At 37.7% G+C, this 20,720-nt stretch overlaps 1 protein-coding gene across 1 annotated transcript; it reads left to right on the top strand.

Moving 5' to 3' along the window:
* Positions 1 to 687: 687 nt before the first annotated feature.
* On the top strand, positions 688 to 20,500 carry itga2.2 (integrin, alpha 2 (CD49B, alpha 2 subunit of VLA-2 receptor), tandem duplicate 2). Its single transcript, XM_063489891.1, has 30 exons — positions 688 to 737; positions 1,735 to 1,858; positions 3,457 to 3,566; positions 3,804 to 3,895; positions 4,864 to 4,978; positions 5,498 to 5,625; positions 6,770 to 6,918; positions 7,008 to 7,158; positions 7,565 to 7,730; positions 9,105 to 9,181; positions 9,541 to 9,679; positions 11,693 to 11,838; positions 11,921 to 12,064; positions 12,249 to 12,452; positions 12,536 to 12,666; positions 12,784 to 12,947; positions 13,395 to 13,546; positions 13,650 to 13,760; positions 14,112 to 14,197; positions 16,269 to 16,410; positions 16,659 to 16,739; positions 16,873 to 16,949; positions 17,038 to 17,121; positions 17,230 to 17,329; positions 17,421 to 17,531; positions 18,791 to 18,898; positions 19,213 to 19,326; positions 19,451 to 19,540; positions 19,843 to 19,959; positions 20,271 to 20,500. The coding sequence occupies exons 1-30, from the start codon at positions 692 to 694 to the stop codon at positions 20,349 to 20,351; spliced, it is 3,540 nt and encodes a 1,179-aa protein (XP_063345961.1). The 5' UTR covers positions 688 to 691; the 3' UTR covers positions 20,352 to 20,500.
* Positions 20,501 to 20,720: the final 220 nt, after the last annotated feature.

Consider the following 20,720-nt stretch of genomic DNA (forward strand, 5'->3'; position numbering starts at 1 on the left):
CGTCATTGTTTTCCAGTTAATATAGAAAGGCTTTTGGTTACTCTTCAAACATATCTCATAGAGTTTTCTATTGTTTGGGCATCATTTTATAGCTTCTGGATATTTGACATTTCTTAATATAGCAGCTGCCCTGTCATGAACATAACTCTCCGCTCTGCAGTGATTTGTAAATACAAAGAGTATAGCTCGAGCTCAGGGGGATGAGGAGACATCTCAGTTCTCTGTTAACTGATTGATGATAATTGCTTTTTATTTGGCAGCGGATGATTTAAATGTTGTTAGTCCACAAATAGCGAAGCCTTGGAATGATGATTAAAGGGGATTAAAATTAAGGGTGACGGGTGTGGGCTTGTTTAGAACACTCACATTTCCTTTCCTTATGTCTCGGAGAGTTCATCTTCAAAGTACTGAACTTTAAACTGGACTTTGAAATCTGCCTGAATGGCTGCTGTCTGCTCTTAACTTGGTTTCAAGTTATATAGAGCTATAGCTTGAGCACACCCCAGACTGTAAGTGGTCCAGTTACTCTGAGTTTATTGCTCACTGTTTGAAGGTACTTTCTGTGTGTACAGGTAAGCGGAAGACAGACCCATATTTAGACTGTCCGGTGCGTCACCGCTGACTGCGCGCTGCGGACTGTTTTGACAAGTGCGGGACTTTATTTGCTCACTTAAATGGACTAACGGCGAGGATGGAGCACTTCTGGCGGAATACTGTCTTCACTTTAATTGTCATAAGTAAGTACCAAACTTCTGTTTTGGAATTTAAAGATGTTAACACGTTTTTTTTCGCCGCCACCCTTTCCAGGGTGATAAACAGCCAATCCTCGCCGGGAAAAGCGGCGATTTCATAGTTTTTCAGAAGATCTTTTTTTGTTGTTGTTGCTAAGCTGTCCCAGTTATTCGCTGTATATTTGACAGCAGCCTCTGAACGGTTTTTGCGCATTTTGAACATATCGCAAAACGTGTGAATTTCACCGGATAATCAGCCAGGAGATTATTTTTTAATGAGATTTCCAGCGTTTATTTGTCTCTTATGTAATTAATATCATAGTCAAGGCTCTAAGTTATGTGGATCATAGAGGAAATAACTTATATTTTCACATACTGCTCGCTATCGCTGCCCTCCAATGTGTGGCAGCTGTGGAGCACAACACGACAGACATTTTTAATCCGGTCCTTATTTCTGTTCTTGTTCCAGTTGTTATTCGTGGTTTTGGGGTTGTGCACGGGACGCAGCGAACTGTTTTTGTGCTGCAGGTACACGGGCGTGGCAAGACACAAGACTGGTGAAGGTTTCGTGAATCCTCTACCTGCTGAGAAGGGAGAGAGGCAGGCTGAAAGCTGAGCTCTGCTCTGCCTGTATGGGCTTGTGGGTCTATTACTGCACCAAAATATTCTACCTGAGGGGATTCAAATGGATGTGTTTGGGAATACAGCCATCTCTTTAGAAACAGTCTGATCCGTTACAGCTTCTACTAAGTCAAACTTCAACTCTTCGTGAAATGTATGAACTCTGAGTGTGTAAAGCTTTTTAATGGTCTGCCTTTCTCACTGAGTTACGGTGATGTGGTTTTTAACAGAGCATGAGCCACAGATGTCTCAGATTGTTGCTGAAGATAAAACTGAAGCTGTACTACTTATAATCCTGCTCTGACACTAAATGCAATATGAAATGCAGATAGATATTTGTGTTGTCACACTGCGATGTTAATTCCTCTTTCCCCTCCACCAGCTGACAGTATCTGGCAGGCACAGTCCTTCAACATTGGTACTGCAGGTGCCAAGATCTTTAGCGGAACAGCAAAAGAAGAGTTTGGTTACACAGTCCAACAAGTGGAAAACAATCAAGGCAAATGGTATGAATTTCTGTCATCACATAAAAAAAAACTTCTTGAATCAAAGAGGTTTCAGTGTCATAGCCATGTTTTCTTGTCTTTAATGTTTTATAGCAAAAACATCAAGCTGCTATAAGCTTTCAAGTGGTGTGCATATTACTTTGCAGTTTTCCTAGAAACAGCATTAAAAGTGGGGGAGATAATGACATTCACAAAGGACAGGTTTGAGGTCCTCGTTACAAGCCTGCACGCTACAACAGGCTCAATTTGGTGTTGCGCAAAGAGTCTGATGTGCATCACAGAGTGATTGACTCCAAACTGACTTAAAAGCTTCAAACAATTGTACACTTAAGAAAAAAAAATCCTGTTGTTGTACACAAACTTTAATATCTTTGAATCAGATAGTGCGCGTGCAGTCACATCATGTTATTTTCAAAAGAATCAAGTTGGAAACAACAGCCTGTAACTGCAAAGAGATGGAACTGGAAATGTTCGAGCCACTTATTGGCACACAAACAAGTCTCCACACTGCTACGCTACCACCAAGTTGAAGCAAGTTTTCAAAAGCAATACATTCCATTGCAAAAATGTGGCCTAGTCTTTATTTTATTGCAGCATCCAACAGTAGTTACAAAAGTCTTAACTATTGAGTCAACATTATTTAGTTTTTAAGTGATTTGCATGGAAACTGCAGTGGCCTTAGCTGATTTCATTCCATGCTTTAAAAAGCTTCGCTTTGTTGTTGTTAAACAGCTGTTGTTCATCTACAGTTCTCACACCACTCTTATAAGGGTTGTAGTGTGGAAACGCTGCCATTTCATTTCCCGTGATATCACTACTGAGGTTGAGCATTTTCACAAAAACATGAACATGTAACTAAACATGTGCTGATATTACCTGTCACGTATAAAAGCTGATAAATATTGAATAAGGTACAGACTTTTTTTGCCCAACATGTTTAATTTTGCACGTTACTATACTGTTTTAAACCTTCTTCGACAATTTTTATTATACATGTGTAACAGTAAAGTAGTAATAAAATTCATTACTGTTTAACATTAGTTAAACAGTAATAACAACTAGGTGCATGACTGTTGTACACTCTGAGTCACCATTTGTCAGAGTAACTCACCGTCTGAAGGAGTGACCCATTTGCGTAACTTGGAAATACAGAATCTGATAAAGACTACTGATTGCACGTTTCATGTTAGTCCGCAAACTAAACAGGAGATACACACTATTACACATCATACCATATATGACAGAATGATGAGTGCCTCTTCCTGTGCCTTGTTGAGTTCTAGATTTTGAGAAATGTCTAAGTAACAGCAAGAAATAGCTGGATGTTGTGGGAATAAAGTACATGAAGTGGATATTTTCTGTTTTAACTTTGATGTTTGTTTTAAAGAATGAAATGATTGAATTATCCACATATGTTATTAAAAAGAGCAGAAAAACTCAGTGCTGCAAGTTCATAGCCCGATAAAAAAAAAATCAGTTTTCTGTATTTTATGTGAGAATGTTTGTGTTTTTGCAATTACCAAAATTTCCCATACGTAGGTAAAGCTTTAAGGATAACGCCAACAGTGCATGTTTTCCGGGTTTTTCTTTTTTCCTAGGCTCCTGGTTGGTGCTCCTTGGAGTGGTTACAGTCAAAACAGGAAGGGGGATATTTACAAATGTCCCATCACAGGATCCAGAAACAGCTGTGATAAGCTCAATCTTCAAGGTAAGGTTTTTTATTTTTGTTTCACAAATAAGAGGCTACATTGCAGAGAAACACACAAGAAGTCATTCTATCCTTTTTATGTTTCAAAATTTGTCAGACGTAACAGTTAAATCCAACAAAGTTGTAATAACTTCATATACTGAGCTTTTAGAAGCTTTTTCTTCAGGTTGTAGAAATTCTTGATGAGAACTGTAATCTGAACAGTAATCTAATGTTGTCTTTGCCACTTTTTTACAGATTCTGTCAATGTTCCAGAGGTTAAAAATGTCAATGCCAACATGTCACTGGGTTTGACTCTTACTCGAACGCCTGGTGACAATGGTTTGACGGTATGTTTGTTTGAGTGTGTGCAACTTCACACATATCATAGAAAGGAAATAACACTATATCACTGATCATAAGGAAAGCTATTTCCAGTCTATATGCTCAGTGATGTATTTTTACAACCACCTCAGTGACTAACACTTTCTATTCAGTTAGGCCTTTACAACACAACTCCTTATTCGTTACTCCATACATCACAGTTCTAATAAAGACCTTATTAATGCCTTATTGACTATGTTTGGCTGCTACTACACCATTTCCTTCCTATTTATAAGTTGGCACAAACTGTGTGTGACTCACTCCAGTGATAAAAAATATAGGTGGTCTCTTTAGGGAGCTAGACTAGAAAAGCAGAGCTGGTTGTTTAGATTGGATTGTTACGAAGTTGTTGTAGTATGTAGTATGTAGCCCATACTAGATGGCCTGTGACTGAGCTGTGTACTGATATTTGTAGGTAAATATGACCCTTAGGAAACTGACAATACAAGATATAATTAAGAATTTCACTTTGGTCTCTGAGTTGCAGCCAGAGACAGTTTGAGGATCTAAATTCAAGGTTCATGAGGAAGATACAGAGTGTCTATGAAAGTGCTTGAAAGTGGGACTTCTGGAGTGATGTAAAAATAGCACCCATGATGAAAATTGTCCAGAAGTGCACAGGCAGATGACCTCGAATGAGAAACCGGCCAAAATGATCAAAGCATGATATAATATTTATTGTAGGGTCTTTAAATGACAATATAAAGTGCCTTGAGCCGACTGTTGTTGTGATTTGGCACTGTTTAAATAAAACAGAATTGAACTGATATCAACTGAGGGGATTAGTTGATATCAGTTAACCTAATGTTGTGCTATATATATTGATGGGAAAAATGTTCAAACACAAGATATTACTGGAAACCTTTAAAGATACTCATAACAACAAGCTTCCTTTAAACTTTCTTGTTTCTTCCTCTGTGGTTGGCTGATACAGACATGCGGTCCACTTTGGGGTCAGCAGTGTGGCACTCAAAACTTCTACCCAGGAGTATGTGCCAAATTGGATCCCGTCTTTCGGCCTCAACCTGCCTTTTCTCCAGCTGTCCAGAGTAAGAAGCTTTAATATGCTGTGTATAGTTCATTATCTTTCATGTAGTGCTTGCCTTTTCATGCAGTATTCCCTCAATACTAACTAAAGGAAATACAGCCTTTTGTTAATCTATAGCTCTTTAATTACCAGTTTCAGATAGATCCCGGTGCTTCTGAAAAATGTGACAGAGATCTTACAAAGAAATTTTAATCAAAGGCCAAGTTTGAAATATTTTTTTCACCAGACAATGTTCTTCATTTTTCAAGTTCCTTCGTGTTTCATTGTTAGTCATATCTTTTGGTTACCTTCTGTTTTACTGTGAAGGTTTGTTTTCTTGTGGCCTTGTTGCGGTTTTGATTCCTGATTTTGTTTAAACTGTTGAAAGACACGATAATGTTAACAAATGGTGAAGTGCAACTAGGAGTTAAATATGACATATTATACCAAGCAAGTGTCAGAACTCAAGGCTGTGGCTGAATGAATGATAAAGAAATACATTGCTTGAGCACATTTATTTAATTACTACTGACTTTTTCAGAGTGTGGAGGGCCGATGGACATTGTGATCGTTTTGGATGGCTCCAACAGCATTTTTCCTTGGGAACCCATAGTAGAATTCCTGAAGAAATTATTACCCGCTCTTGACATTGGACCCCAAAGTACACAGGTGACTATGCAACTAAAGCTAAGACAAAGCTGGGAATAGTTTTGACTTACAGCATTGGTAAAAAGAAATTACATCAACTTTCAATTATAAGGTTTTATATCTCAGGACATAATATCCTTGTAAGAATCTGGTAATGTCCTTACCAGAGCTTAAAATTAGATAAATACAACCTCATATTAACAAGAACAAATTACAGTTTACATGATGTAATAACTGAACAAAAACTAGGCCAAAATGCTGAAGCAGTGTGTGAAAATGTATGTACAGACCATGAATCAGTAATTTGACCACAGATGACTTTATCAGTCTCTCACATCATTGTTTGAGGTTTGGCCCGCTCTTTTTTACAAGGTCACTTCAGTTTATTGAGGTTTGCAGGAATTTGTTTAAGCACAGCTCTCTTGTCCTCTCACATGATTTCAGTCAGTTTGAGGTCAGTCTGTTGAGTCTGTTGTAGATTTGCTGCTGTGCTTAGGATCATTGTCCTGTTGCATGACCAAATTTTGGCGAAGCTTTAGCTGTCAGACAGCTCCTGTGGCTGCAAAACAAGCCCAAATAATCACCCCTACATCGCTGTGTCTGTGTCTAGTTGTACATAAACTTTAATATTTAACACACTAACTGAGACCAGAATGTGAGATGGAGCTCTTGGATTATTTTGCAGTTTTTCTGAGCGTTGCAGGTCTGACCTTGGGTTGAATTTGCTTGGATGTCAACTCCCAGATTGGCAGCTGTCTTGAAGGTTTTAGACATGTGGATAATCTTTTCCATTGTAGACTGATGGATTTCAAATTGTTTTGCAATTTTAACCCTCCCCAGATTGGCAAGTAGTAATGTTTGCTTTTCAAAGATCATTCCTGATGTTTTACCTGAAAGCTTCCGACAAGCAAACTGCCAAAACTTCCTGTTCCTACTTACCCTCTTAATTTATATGGAAGCAGTTAGAGTATACCTTCTCCACACACAAGAGTCCAACAGATAATTTTTTATAATGTCCTGATATGTAAATCCCTGTAATTGAAAAAGGGGACGCTTTCGTTTCCACATGACTGTAATTAGTCTTGTTTCTTTCTAGTTTTCCTGTTATCATTATTGCCAAAGTCTGTAATTTGATGCATTATTTTTTTTAACATTATTATACCAGGTTGGTGTCATTCAGTATGCCGTGGACCCCAAATTTGAGTTCAAACTGAATCAGTATAAAAACAACAAAGACACTATTTCTGCAGCATCTAAAATAACGCAAATGTCTGGGGACATGACCAATACTTTCAAGGCAATTGAGTTTGCCAGGTTAGTTGATTTTTATCACATCAGAATCATGTATTTGTTTTATTTATCCATAAATAAATCCAATATCCTGCCTTGTCCTCTCTTTTCAGTACTGTCGGTTTTAGTGCCCAAAACGGTGGCCGACCAAATGCTGCCAAAGTGATGGTGGTTGTCACTGATGGTGAATCACATGACTCATCTAAGACAAAAGCAGTTATTGCCGATTGTGAGAAGAAGGGCATTACCCGCTTCGGTATTGCTGTAAGTGCTCATCTACCATTTACGCTGATTATTCATGTGTAAAAAGTATGATCAGAACACTGAATTTCAGGTAACCAAGTCACATATTTAAGATAAATTTCCATGACTTGAATCATACGTATTATGTAATGGTGACATTTCCTAAGTTTCTGCATTTAAGTATCCTTTGTTTTAACTGCTCACTTTATGTGCAAACTCTGACAAGTGTTTGAACTGCTTTATAGTTCATCTTTCTAACTTGTACTTGTTAACAGTACTACTGCACAATACTGATCTGCATTAAATTCCTGTTCTGACAGTTACTATTTGCTCATTAATTTGCTGATTTGATTTCTTACTTAAACCTCGTTATATTTGCTTTGTCAATCTGGAAATGCTATTTTGTTTTTGTTTTTTTAAATAATAGGTCTTGGGTTATTACACAAGAAATAACATCGACACAGAAAAGCTAATAAGTGAAATCAAATCCATCGCCAGTTCACCCACAGAGAAACATTTCTTTAACGTATCCGAAGAGGCAGTCCTCTACACCATCGCTGGAACTCTGGGTGACCGCATCTTCAGCATAGAAGGTACATAGAGGATTATGCCATTTCCCGTCCTGTTGTTGTGTGTACTGTATCTGTATGCAGAACATATAGTCTATGTGACAGTGGATGTACAGTGCCATGAAAAAGTATTTGCCCCCATCTTGATTGCTTGATTTTTGCATTTTAAAATGTTTCAGATTATTTCCTTTATTAAGAGAAAACACTACCCAAACCTACCGGAAAAAGTAATTACCCCCTGAACCTAATAAGTAGTTGTCCAACCCAGTAATCAAGCTTTGTGATAACTGTCAATGACTCACTTAAATCCCTGTGGAGGAATTTTGGCCTCCTCTTCTTAGGAGCATTGTTTTATTTCAGGAATATTGGAGGGTTTTCAAGTCTGAACAGCCTGTTTGAGGTCATTCCAAAGCATCTCAATTTGATTTTAGTCCAGACTTTGACTAGGCCACTCCAAAACTTTGAATTTCTTTTTGTAAGTCATTTGGAGGTGGACTCACTGGTGTGTTTCGGATCATTGTCCTACTGTATAATCAGCACTTGAACTTCAGACCACGACCTAAAGGCCAAATATTCTCCTTCAGGATTTTCTTGTAGAGAGCAGAGTTCACGGCTCCATCAATTATGGCAAGTTGTCCAGGTCATAAAACAGCAAAGCAGTCCCAGGCCATCATACTGCCACCAGCATGTTTGACTGTTGATATATGAAATGAAATACTGAAATACTGTTAGTTTTATGGCAGATGTAGCTGGACTCCGCTTTTTTTTTCTCTTCCAAAAGTCTGGGTGATTACCAAGATGTTTTTTGGCAAATGTGAGATGAGTCTTTGTGTTCTTTTTGGTCAGCAGTCTTTTTCACCTTGGAACTGGATGCCATTTTTGCCCAGTCTTTTTCTTAATGTTAAATCGTGAACTCTGACCTTAACTGAGACAAGTGAGGCCTGTAGTTCTTTAGCTGTTATTCTGGGTTCTTTTGTGACCTCCTGGGTGAGTCACTGGTGGACTCTTGCTGTGTCCCAAAGTTTTAGCAAAGACTTTGTAACCCTGACTTTGTTTCTTATCTGTTCTTTAGATCGTGACATGAAGAGTTACCATTTGAGATCTTTTAGCCTGATAAACCTTTATTTTGTCAGACAGGTTCTGTTTAAGCAGTAATCAGGCCCTATTTTCATTTTTCTTTGTCCAGTGTTAAAATTTGTTTGATGATCTGAAACATTTACTTGTGACAAATATGCAGAAAACTAAGAAATCAGGAAGGAAGCAAATTCACTGCACTGTAGATTAATTTCATGACATGTCTTTTCTAACTTAAGATCTTAACATGTGCGTTTTCATTATCTTTATGTTACCGTTTTGGGTTTTGATTCTGGTGTACACATAATGCTTTGTTCCCACAAGGCACTGGAAAAGGGGCAGACAGCTTCAAAATGGAGATGTCCCAAGTTGGATTCAGTGCTCACTATTCCAGCAAACAGGTACCCACCCAGCCAAAAAATGAATCAGATTAAAAAGGGTAAAGGTTTGTCAGACATCTTTTTTCTTGCATGCTAAGCTGTGAAAACATGTGCAAAACCACTTTAAGAATAGCTGGTTAAAGTGGTTAGTATTTGTATCTGATGGTTCATGTGTAAAAAAACCCTCTCTTGATGTAACAGTGCAGCAGTTCTCCTTTAAAGGAAAGAGGATGTGGCTTTTCCTCAGCAGTCTGATCATGAACGTGAACAGTCTTTTTTAAAACATGCACTATCCAATTTATGTTATATGTGCATATTGGTCATGCAGTCATGTAGTGGTGTAGTGTTTGTTGACTAGATTTTGATCTTCTCTCTTTAAGGATGTATTGATGCTCGGAGCAGTGGGAGCCTATGCCTGGAGCGGGACTGTCGTACATCAAACAGGGTCACAAGTACATATTCTCCCTCTTTCAGCCTTTGAAGATTCACTGCAAGACAAAAACCATAGCTCACTACTGGGTAGGCATTTAGTTCTTCATTTTAGTGGACTAAATCTATAATACAGTTTGACTTTGTTAGATAACTGTTTGCATAAAACACTACAGGGATAGGTGTAATGGATGGCTATTAGTTTTAATAGCAATACATTTACACTACAACTGCATGGCTTTGAAAGCCACATTGGAGGCCTAAGAATTTATTACATATAAAGTTTTTATGTTTCACTCATTTCAGTCCAATCGTTGTACTTTTCAGGGTAGAGCCTTTGTTAAGCAGCTTAGCACAAACCTGAATCATTCAAGCATAAAAAGGCATTTAACTCAAGGGATGAACCAGTACATATAGCAGACAACTTAGCAAACACTGAATTTTAAATTCTATTGTTGGGCACTGTTTTTGCTCACAGCGTATCACAAAAAAACACATAATTTGTTCCAATTTCTTTAGTCAAATCCATTAAAGATGCCAAATATAGCACAGTTGGACATTAAATAATGAAATAATGGCAAAATAATACAATATTTTTGCAACAACAAGGTGATTTGCAAAGAGCTATTAGCCTTTGTAAATCCAAAATTTGATCTCGTGTTTACAATATAGTATAGACTGGCCTGGTATGAATTTGCTTTTTCAGTTGGATGAGAAAATGAACTGTGAGACAGTGTGTTAAGCGTGTAATGGCATCCCTAAGTGATAGCAATGAACATTTTAAAACAAACAACAAGATTCTCAGTTTTGCACTGTGGTTAAGTCGGTTTCCGCTCTGAGAAGTGGCAACCTGAGTCTGTGTCTGAGGCAGTGCAATATCTCTGCTGCAACAGCAACAAGAGACAGCTAACTCCTCCCTTCTCTCGACTCTCCTGCACCATGTCTTCCTCAGGTTCTTGTCCAATGTTAAGGTGCTTTAGCAGATCATGCTGCTTTGCAACAGCTGCAGGAGTCCAGCACGTTGCTGAATGCGGATTATTGAACCAATCAGGCATTAGGTTGGAGAAATACTGTGCTGTGACAGGGTTGTACAATTAGGGTAGAGGTGGTGCCCTTTTTGTTTTGTTTTGGGGGTTTTGAGATCAGGTTATATTCAAAAACATGTGGGGGCAAAAAAGGCACCTGGGCTGAGGTATGCCAAATTACACAAGAAATGAGTGGCAACATGTCTTATAGAGTGATGAATCCAAATTTGGAATTTTTGGTTTAAATATACAGTGGAGATGAGGAGAGGGGTACAACAGTGAGTGTTTACAGCTGTAGAAGAAGGTGGTGGTTCTGTCAAGATTTGGGGATGCAGTTCTGCCAATAGTTTTGGGATGGTAAATGGACTGGTTCTTATATATATTTCTACTCTTTCTGAGCACTCAAAGTGCTGTACAGAACTTGCACATTTTTTCTAAGTGCTTTCTAAGTAACATTCAAACATTCATACTCCGATGGATGCATTGGAGAGCAATTTGGGGTTAGTATCTTGCCCAAGGATATTTGGCATGCAGACTGGGGAAGCCAGGGATCGAACCACCAACCTTCCGATCAGTAGATGACCCACTCTACCACCTGAGCTACAGCCACCCTCAATTTTGATGGGATTTGATGGCATTGTGAGCGCAGAAAAGATTTTGATCGAATAAGTCCTTGATTAAAAAAAAAGTTCCCCAGATGTTTTCCTTTATTTTGGAGCTTCTTGAGACAGCGGGGGCATGTACAAACTGCTCTCGAGTGATATCACCCTTATGAAATTTTATAGTGCTTGTTGAAGCAGGACACCTTTCTGTGCCATTGTTCTTATTCATAAATAGTTTAGCAAAATCATTCACAGCACTGCTACACCCAAAGTGCACCTGACTAGAGGTCTGAACAGCCAGAATAACTGAGAGCACCTATGTTGTTGAATAAATGTTGAAAAGTACTTATTAGCAGGATTAATTGTGGACTTGAGTAAATCTATGTTATTGTTCTACATTCTGCCACTTACTGAGTAAGAATATGTAAAGAGTTTATCTGTCAGTTAGTGAATGTTCTCTTTATGTTGCTTTCCAGGTTACTCTGTCACCACAATGCGTGTTGGACCCAACGAGTACTTTGTGGCTGGTGCACCTCGTTCAAACCACTCTGGACAAGTTATCGTCTACACTGTCGATGCTCAGAAGCAATCTCATATCATAGACTCGCAAAGAGGAAAACAGGTACTGATCTGACTCAAGATGAGTGATTCATGTGGCGTGAAGTGTGAGGATCAGAGTTAATGGTTGTTGATTGGTTTCCCAGATTGGCTCATACTTTGGAAGCGTCTTGTGCTCTCTGGATGTAGACAAAGATGGGACGACAGACTTCCTGCTGGTTGGTGCACCCATGTACATGAGTGAGCTAAAGAGAGAGCAAGGCAGAGTCTTCCTATTCTCTGTCACCAAGGTAAAATTAACCACTGACTACTATTTTAGTTCCATTTTGTGGTATGGATTTCCTGCGCAACAGTGCAAAAGAGATTAATCGCCATATGCAGACAGGAGCAGATATTCTGCTTCTTTTATAGATTTGTTTTTCATTTATATGTTTAGCTTCATCAGCTGCATACAATCCATCTTATCTTCTGAAGGGCATACTGAACGAGAAGGGATTCCTTAACGGTCCACCCCCAACCATGGATGCACGTTTTGGGATGGCCATCTCTGCTATTCCTGACCTGGACCTAGATGGTTTCAACGATGTTGTAGTTGGAGCACCGCTGGAAGAGAAAGAAAAAGGTGTTATTTACATCTACAATGGAAAGAGGGACATGTCAGGTGTAGACTTCTCACAGGTACAGTACAAATTACTAACATTTTTAATAACAATACCTTTTTACATAACATATGTGAACATAATGGGTTTTTTTCTTTTCAGAGAATTCTTGGCTCCAGCCTGGATCCTCTGCTGAAGTACTTTGGAAGGTCTCTAGATAGCTATAAAGATCTGAATGGTGATGAACTCCCTGATATCTCAGTGGGGGCCTATGGCAAGGTGGTGCAACTCTGGTGAGCTAAGCAAGTGCAACTCAGGGGAAATATTATGCTTTAATATTATGATTTTCTACACTGTGTCGCTTATATCAGTCCGTGTTTCTAGTCATTTCAAACTGAACTTTTTCTCAGGTCCCGTAAGGTGGCATCTGTGACAGTTAAAGCTTCTTTCAATCCTGATAAAATCAACATTTTCAACAAACCCTGCAACATTAATGGTCGCATGCTTTCATGCTTTGACACCAGACTGTGTTTCACTGCTGCATTTAGACCTGCAACGCCTGCTGGAACCATCGGTAAATATATAATATGTACATATGTGCACTCCTTTTTAAACTAATAGGCTTGAAGGCTAATGGTTTTATACCAGACTAACAGAGAGTTCAGACACTTATGCAGATGTTCATGACAGTTTTTTTTTTTTTTTTAAACAAGCTTAGTCATAAATCATGATTTCAGATACAGAAAAATCAAATAACAAAGGCAGAAGTGTTTGGGGACTGGCTCAGTCTGAGTCAGCCTTGTTGTTTCTCTTTTCACTCTAATTTTTTGTAACTGGGTGGTGGCTCTATGCTTACATTAATCAAAAAGACAAGTGCTGTAAGTAACAGGTTTATCATCTGATTCTCAACAGGAAAGCAAATCAGTCCATTTCCAGAAAGTCTGATCAAGATAATCCAAACACAAAAGACTAACTGAAGGGACAAAATGTGCCACACATAGTTTTTGCTTTGTTTTTTCAGATATTACATACACTTTGACTCTGGATGCTGACTTGCAGTCTTCAAGAGTGACATCAAGAGGAATGTTTGTAAAAAATAATGAACGCCTCCTGAAAGATGCGGAACAAGTACCATCCACAGGACTGTGTCAAGATTACAAAGTTTATGTTCAGGTAGTGGATTGTGGATATATTACACTACATTTTTTTCCCAGAATAGGTGTGAATTATTTTGAAAAAGATCCCTTAATTTGTTCATACACTTTGTATTCAACAGGAGACACCAGACTTTGTCAACTCCCTCAGTCTGAAAGTAGAAATTGAACAAGCGGATCCAAATGCGAACCCTGTCCTTGACAAATTTTCTGAAAATGCTTATCAGTTCTTTGTAAGTATTTGACACCCAGCACATGTCCCTGATTCTAAGTAATTGTTATTGTTATTATTTTTCCCCTCATGTTATGCCTACAGGAAACAAATCAAGTGACAGAAGACCTTAAACGAAGTTGTAAAGTTGTTTGTACAGTCATTTTAAATAACATGTTTTACCTGTGAGATGATTACTGGCTGGTTTCAGTAAGTCATGCTATGCTGTTATTTCCCAGCAGCATGATTAAAGCTCACCCAACTTAGCAGACATGTAATCATTTCAGTTTATGATGTCTGTTCTGTTGGAAATGCGGTTTTAGAAAAATGCTGCATCGTTTGGCTGAATTTGCCGCTGTGTTCGTTGTTTTAGATCCCCTTCACCAAAGACTGCGGCTCTGATGAGGTGTGCAACAGTGATCTAGTGCTGAGTGTGAAGACAGATGCAAAGACATCCGGGTAAGAAACACTGAGCTGGACAATGTAAAATATGCCATGTGCAGGGATCTTGACACCATGTGCCGTGAATATTTTTGTTTTTTGAGTTTTCAGGTAAAGATAGGACCAGTTTTGTTTTATGAATCTACCTGATGTGTAATGGTAGCCACAAGATTGTGTGTGGCTGCGTTTTGTCTTTTTGTTTCTACTATTTGTGTGAGTGATAATTGTAAAAGGCCCTGAAAACAACATATCAATAAAACAAATTATATGTAATTGTGGGACCAAAATTTACAAACTGTGAATCATGTTTTGTTCAGTAACATTTATAGACATTTATAGTTCTTTTCCCAAGCAGAGAGGTCTCCTCCTACTGGCAATTAGAAAAAGTTCAGGTTTAAGGTACTTTGTATTTGCTTTGCCTTTTAGAACAGGTGGCTACGTCCTTCTTTATATATGAAGTATTTTTTGCTATGATAATAATAAATCTTCAATAACTTCTACAGCCCAACAAGCCAGTGTTTGCAACCAGTATTAGCTATATGTTGATCTATTGGTATCAGCATTTATGAAGGCTGATAAATGAAAATGATCAAATTAAAAAGGCAGTGGGAGCATCCTGCAAACATGCTTTGAGTCTTGATGTTGCAAGTTTTTCCATGAGGGGAAAACTTCCCTGCTGATAACACGTGTTTGTAATGCCACAAACTCTTAGCACAGTAATGAATAATTAGACAAAACAAATGTTAGGCAAATCTGTTTATGCTTAATGAAAGAAAGGAAAGAAATACTGGCTAAAATGTCATAATCTCAGATTTTTAAATCACCAAATATTGGTACTGGGCTTAAACAAAATTAGTTTATAATAGCTTTTTTTCTTCCTGAAATGTTAATGCAAAAGTGGATATAAGAAGAACATGTTCATAAACCTAAGAACTATTTAATGTAATAATCTCTCTTCCAGTCCCTAAATCAGAGATGTCAAACTCATTTGTTATCAGGGGTCACCTTGATCTTATGTGTGCTGAAAATGTCCGTTCTGTCAGTGTGAAGTAGCTTAACTGTGCATTTAATACCTCAGATATCACAATATGGGAACCATACATCTATTTATTTTATATATATATAATAAAGAAATATTGTGTAGTTAAAGAAAAAAAAATCAGTCAGCACAACTCTTGGTTTAAATTGTAAGAAATAAATGTATAAAAAAATTACAGAAAGCTGGTAGCTCATTGACCAGAGTGTCCTATAAAGTTGAAAAGTTTTGTTAATTTAAAGAAAATTTTTTAATTAATATGTTTATTTTATGGTGGGCACATTGTAAAAAAGAAAAAATGTATTTTTATTATTTTTTATTACTGTGCTATGATGGCTGTGGAGGAGATCAATAAGACAAGCTTTAAAATGTATGAAATTACAGTTTCAAAATTTATGTGTTTGTTCACATTTTCCACATTTTGTCCCGCTGGCCGATTGAAGTCTTTGACAGGCCAGTTCTGGCCCCCCAGACTTTATGTTTGACACCCTTGCCCTACATGTTATATATATTGTAATACCAGCCATAAAAGCCTTTGTTTTTCTAACAGGGCTGAAATCTTGGCAAGTATAAAGTAACTATGTGCACCATAGAAGAAAGAAATGCTTTTAACTCTTAACAAATGTTACAAATGTTTCTGTTTTCTCTGTTTTACAAGTCTGCCTTCATTGCTTTATTGCACGTATTAGAGCCCATAAAATTGCTGGATCAGACTCTGAAAAACATAAAAGATTTTGGCTCCTCGGTGTATTAACTCACATGAATGCGTAGGAAGGACTTTATAGACCTACAGAAGCGTTTCAATGTATTTGTGGTTTTGCAGCTAGTATTGGTTTCTGTTTTGTGCACTTGACTGATTGTTTCTCTTAATCTTAAGAAAGGCAACACAAAACTGTCTAAGGTGGTAATTATGATTAGGTAAAAGAAATCACCCTTAATAGCAAGCAACTTTTAGGGAAATAAAGGGGTAAACAACTTTAAACTTTCCTTCTCATTCTGGAAAATTCTCATGCTGTTACATGAAGAAACATAATTTGATCTCTTGTGTTGCAGCTCAGCACCCATTCTGGTAAGCCCTAACAGCCGAGAGCTGTCATTTGAAGTTGCTGTGAAGAACAAAAAGGAGAATGCATACAACACGCAACTCGTGGTAACTTTCTCCAACAATCTCTACTACTCCTCCATCTCTCCTCTGGTAAGCAGCCTAATAAAAGCTACTTATGTTTACATGATGCTAATGTGAAAAAAAAAAACATGCTCCTTGAGTAAACTTTTTCAAAAGAATTTGTTTTTTTCATTCTTATTTTCACTAAAGTGTATGAACAGCAATAAATACATAAATAAAAAGCAGCAAAAAAATAAATATTAAAGCAAGAAAAAAGCCAGTGGAATAAAGCCACGGTCCATAATGTTGTGTACTCTACTAAATCTGTGCCTTTACAGACAGAGGATGTCAAATGCACATCACAAACAGAAAAAGTTGTTTGCCATGTAGGATATCCAGTATTAAGAGAAAACCAAGAGGTAACCACGAAACCCCATAAAGGAAAAAATAATAAATAACAAAATAAAATTGTAAACATTCTCTAATCTTTTTGGATATACATGTTTTTGTTTGTGAAATATTTGGAAAAAATATTGTGTTATTTCATTACAGGTGAAATTTCACATAAATTTTGAATACAGTCTTGATCAGCTGGAAGATAAAGCCATTCTAAACTTTGTGGCCAAGAGGTACACTGAATTATAAAGAACCCCAGCTCCAGTAATCAGCTTTATTAAAATTATTAGTGATTAATAATGTTGTCTCTTTCCTTTAAAGTGACAGCAAAGAGGAGATAGTTACAGACAATGAAGTGGACATCTCCTTTCCTGTTCAGTATGATACTGGGATTAGTTTATCCAAGTGAGTTTTTCTTACCTTAATATTATTTTTTCTCATTTAGTCTCAAAGGGTAAATCTGAAAGCTGATATTAATGTATTAACATTCATTTCATGTACTTTTTATTCTAGGCACCCAAATATTAATTTCTTTGTGGCAGATGCAACCACTCCAGTGTTAACAGTGAAAACCTATGATGACATCGGCCCAGAGTATAACTTTAGAGCGGAGGTGCAATAAATAAATCAGTCTCATAAAATATCATCAGAATTCTTACCTTTATTTTAACAAATTTATCGTCTGTAATGCAATTTATTTACAGGTTTCTACAAGTTACCTACCCGTGAGCCTTCTATATCTGACTATTAATCTGCCAATAACCAGTAAAGGTGGAAATCGGCTCCTGTACATCACCAGTGTGGAGGAACAAACAGTGAGTTCTCAGTTTCCAAAACCCAGGAACTTTCAAGAAGATTAAAAGCTGTTTATGTCATTATCTATTTATTTTTAAAAAAGGAATGCAAAAAGTCCACTTGAGTACCGGTAGGCTGTAGAACCACCTTCAACATCTTGAAGTAATCATTTATATCAACATGAGAGACTTTATCAGTCTCTCGTGTTGATGTGGAGGAATTTTGGCCTACTCTTCTTTACAGTGTTGCTTCATTTCATTGAGGCTTGCAGGCATTCAGTTATGCACAGCTCTCTTAAGATCCTGCCACATTACTTGAGTCGTGTTGAGGTCTGGACTTCTTTTGGTTTTCAGCCATTCTTTTGGAATGGGAATCAGTGTCCTGTTGCATGACCCAGTGTCAACCAAGTTTTAGCTGACAGATTCACATTAGACTCTGGAATACTTTGGTATACAAAAGAGTTCATCATCTTGTGGTTTCTCCATCTCCATTTTTGTTTCTTTTTCATACAACATCTGCAACAAAATTGGCTCTTTCTGTTGCTCAGAAGTCAAATTTCTTTGTGAAACCGATGATGGCATTATTCATGGCTGGCCAGCTTCCTCTTTCCCAGCCACAGATACTTGCAGATTTTATGTTTTCTTTGCGAAATGTCTCACCAATACCACTCAAATCAAGTTCTTACATGTCTGCAACTCTTACAAGCTCATCTTTCGTACAACGATCCAGAAAACCTTCATGTGGTGCTGCAACAAATCCCTGGATCCCTTCCGTGATTCAGCTTAAGGCCCACATAAACACTAATAAAGACAAAAGTCAGTGTTGCTCCGGGTCAGTTCAGGTCAATGCAACATGTCCCTTAAGTAAAGTGGAAGCACCCCCGTGTTGACCTACTCCAATAACCCTGGTCTTCATGCAGATTAGCTTTGGGCTATTTAAACACTCAACCTACTAAACCAGTCTGTCCTACAACAAGCTAGTTACTCACAACTAGCTGGTGCGGCAGTGGAGCCACACCAGCGCTCCACTGCTGGCGAATGAGACCTGCCACACACACAGGCCGAAAGGATGGAAGTGCAGAGCGAGTGGTCAAAGCTTAGAAATGAAAGAGTGTGTATGTTGTTTTCTGTTATGAATGTTTGTGTTTCTATTGGTTACCAAAGTTTTACTCCCAAATTTGTTTTTAACTATCAGGCTGCGTACAATTTCTTCAACTTTTACTGCATTCAAGTGTTATATCCATACAATAAATGATAGAGGGCTTCTCCTCCTTCTGCAGGGAGGTTCAGTCATCTGTGAACACAATCTAGTCAACCCTCTGAAGATCGGTGAGCACGCTCAGACTGTGTCCTTCTCTGCGGAGAGCTTCAGAGGAATGGAGAAGCTGGTCAGTGAAATATTTATACAACTGTTGCTTGTAGCAGAAAGTTATGCACAATTCCAAATCTGCACATGTGCACATAATGCACAGAAATCTTTTGACGCATAATATGGAAGAAAATAGTTTGTATGCAAAAGATGATGGTTTTGATGCACTACTTCTATAGTTTCGTATTTCCTACATGAATAATAAAGCTATTCCTTTTTTCTTTTTCTACATATAACCTTACAGTATATGCAGATTCCACCTTAAATAATATCACATTGCTTTTTTTTACTAATATTGAGTGTTGTTTCCTGATGTTTTTTTTAAACTAACAGGACTGCAAGAGTGCAAACTGTGAATCTATAAAGTGCATCCTCAAAGACACTAAAGTTAAGAGCACCTACTTTGTGAACGTTAAAACGAGGATCTGGAACAGCACTTTTATTTCGGTAAATATCTTCATATCGATTTTAGAAAGATGGTCTGCTTTTATTATCGTTACGTTTCTTAAGTTATTGATTGTGGAATTAATCAGGTACATTAACATAATTTGTGTAATTTGTTTTATGTTAGGCCACCTATCAGACCATTGAGCTGACCTCCAGTTTGGAAGTGAAGACCGACAAACCTGATCTGCTCATTATCAAAAACAAACAGCTGACTGTAAGATTATATTTCAGTTTTTTACTTTACTGCTTAAATCTGACTAACATGATGCTGTTTGCTTAAAAGAGCAGCACAGTTACTCCAGCTGATGAGCATACTCAATTGTCCCGATCCTTTTCACAATTTTGTTTGCAAAGAGCAGTGTAAAGCACACGAGTCCTCTTATGTAAGAATATTTTATTCATTTATTTTTGCTTATTTTGTTAATCATGCCATTTCTGGTTTTATTTTAAACTATTACGCCTGGATTTGATGGAGACAGACAAGGCAATGATGTCTCCTGTTCTCTTGCTCTCTAGCTTGGGTTGAGAGTCAGCAAACCTGGAGAGACGGCTGATGTTCCAGTTGGCGTGATAGTTGGCAGTGTCATAGCTGGACTGTTGCTGTTGGCTCTGGCTGTTGCGCTGCTGTGGAAGGTATGTTTTTGTTTGTTTGTTTGCTTTTTGTTAAGATGTAGAGGAACAACAGTAGGATATGTAAAACTTAGGATGATGTACATTTGTAAAATGAGCATTTCATTTTTGCCGCCCCCTCCTGCCATGAACAGATATGGATGATTTTAAAGAAATCTGCAGCTTTAAGTTTACTGATTCCAAGAATTCCTCACCAATATGCTACATAGCACAGGGATATAAGAAAGAAAACAGTTAAAACTGGTAACTGGTCTTGTAAAAATCTGTGGAAGTATTATTTTGGTTCACTTTTTCTGTCAAACTTTTCTTTCTAGTTTGGATTTTTCAAAAGAAAGTATCAGCAGCTTCAGATGGAAGATGCACAGCACAATGCGCAGGGCGATGGGGTGCTGTGAAGAGAAAACCCACAGCTTTCTCTTTCTTCTGGTACTTCTCATTAGTTCTTGTAAAGTGTGAATACACTGCAGCTCTGCCACTGGAAGCTAGGCATTTTACTGGAAACTGGAGCCTCAGTGTTACTAGGATTTAATGCTTTACACACTTTACAGAGAATTATTATCAGTCTTTACTCTTTGTGGAGTATTTGCACTGACTTTGAAATGTATAGGTTAAAAACTGTATTTTTTTGCTAACATTGGCACCCTTTTGTACTGCAGTGATTTTGAAGCCTTTGCTAAATTCTTTGGTTTGTTGCCCTCTTGAGTTTTACACTGTAAAAGCATCACTTTTATGCATTACTGTCTGTTTTGACGAATTTCAGTCAT

Source organism: Pelmatolapia mariae, linkage group LG12 (assembly GCF_036321145.2).
Source record: "Pelmatolapia mariae isolate MD_Pm_ZW linkage group LG12, Pm_UMD_F_2, whole genome shotgun sequence".
Lineage (NCBI taxonomy): Eukaryota > Metazoa > Chordata > Actinopteri > Cichliformes > Cichlidae > Pelmatolapia > Pelmatolapia mariae.

What these genes read in the sequence shown, in the direction of transcription:
- itga2.2 (XM_063489891.1), top strand. Translation starts at nt 692, where the DNA reads ATGGAGCACTTCTGGCGGAATACTGTCTTCACTTTAATTGTCATAA. An exon ending in CTGGTGACAATGGTTTGACG is followed by an intron (nt 3,896 to 4,863) that starts GTATGTTTGTTT and finishes TGGCTGATACAG; the next exon opens with ACATGCGGTCCACTTTGGGG. An exon ending in CCAGTGTGGAGGAACAAACA is followed by an intron (nt 17,532 to 18,790) that starts GTGAGTTCTCAG and finishes CTCCTTCTGCAG; the next exon opens with GGAGGTTCAGTCATCTGTGA.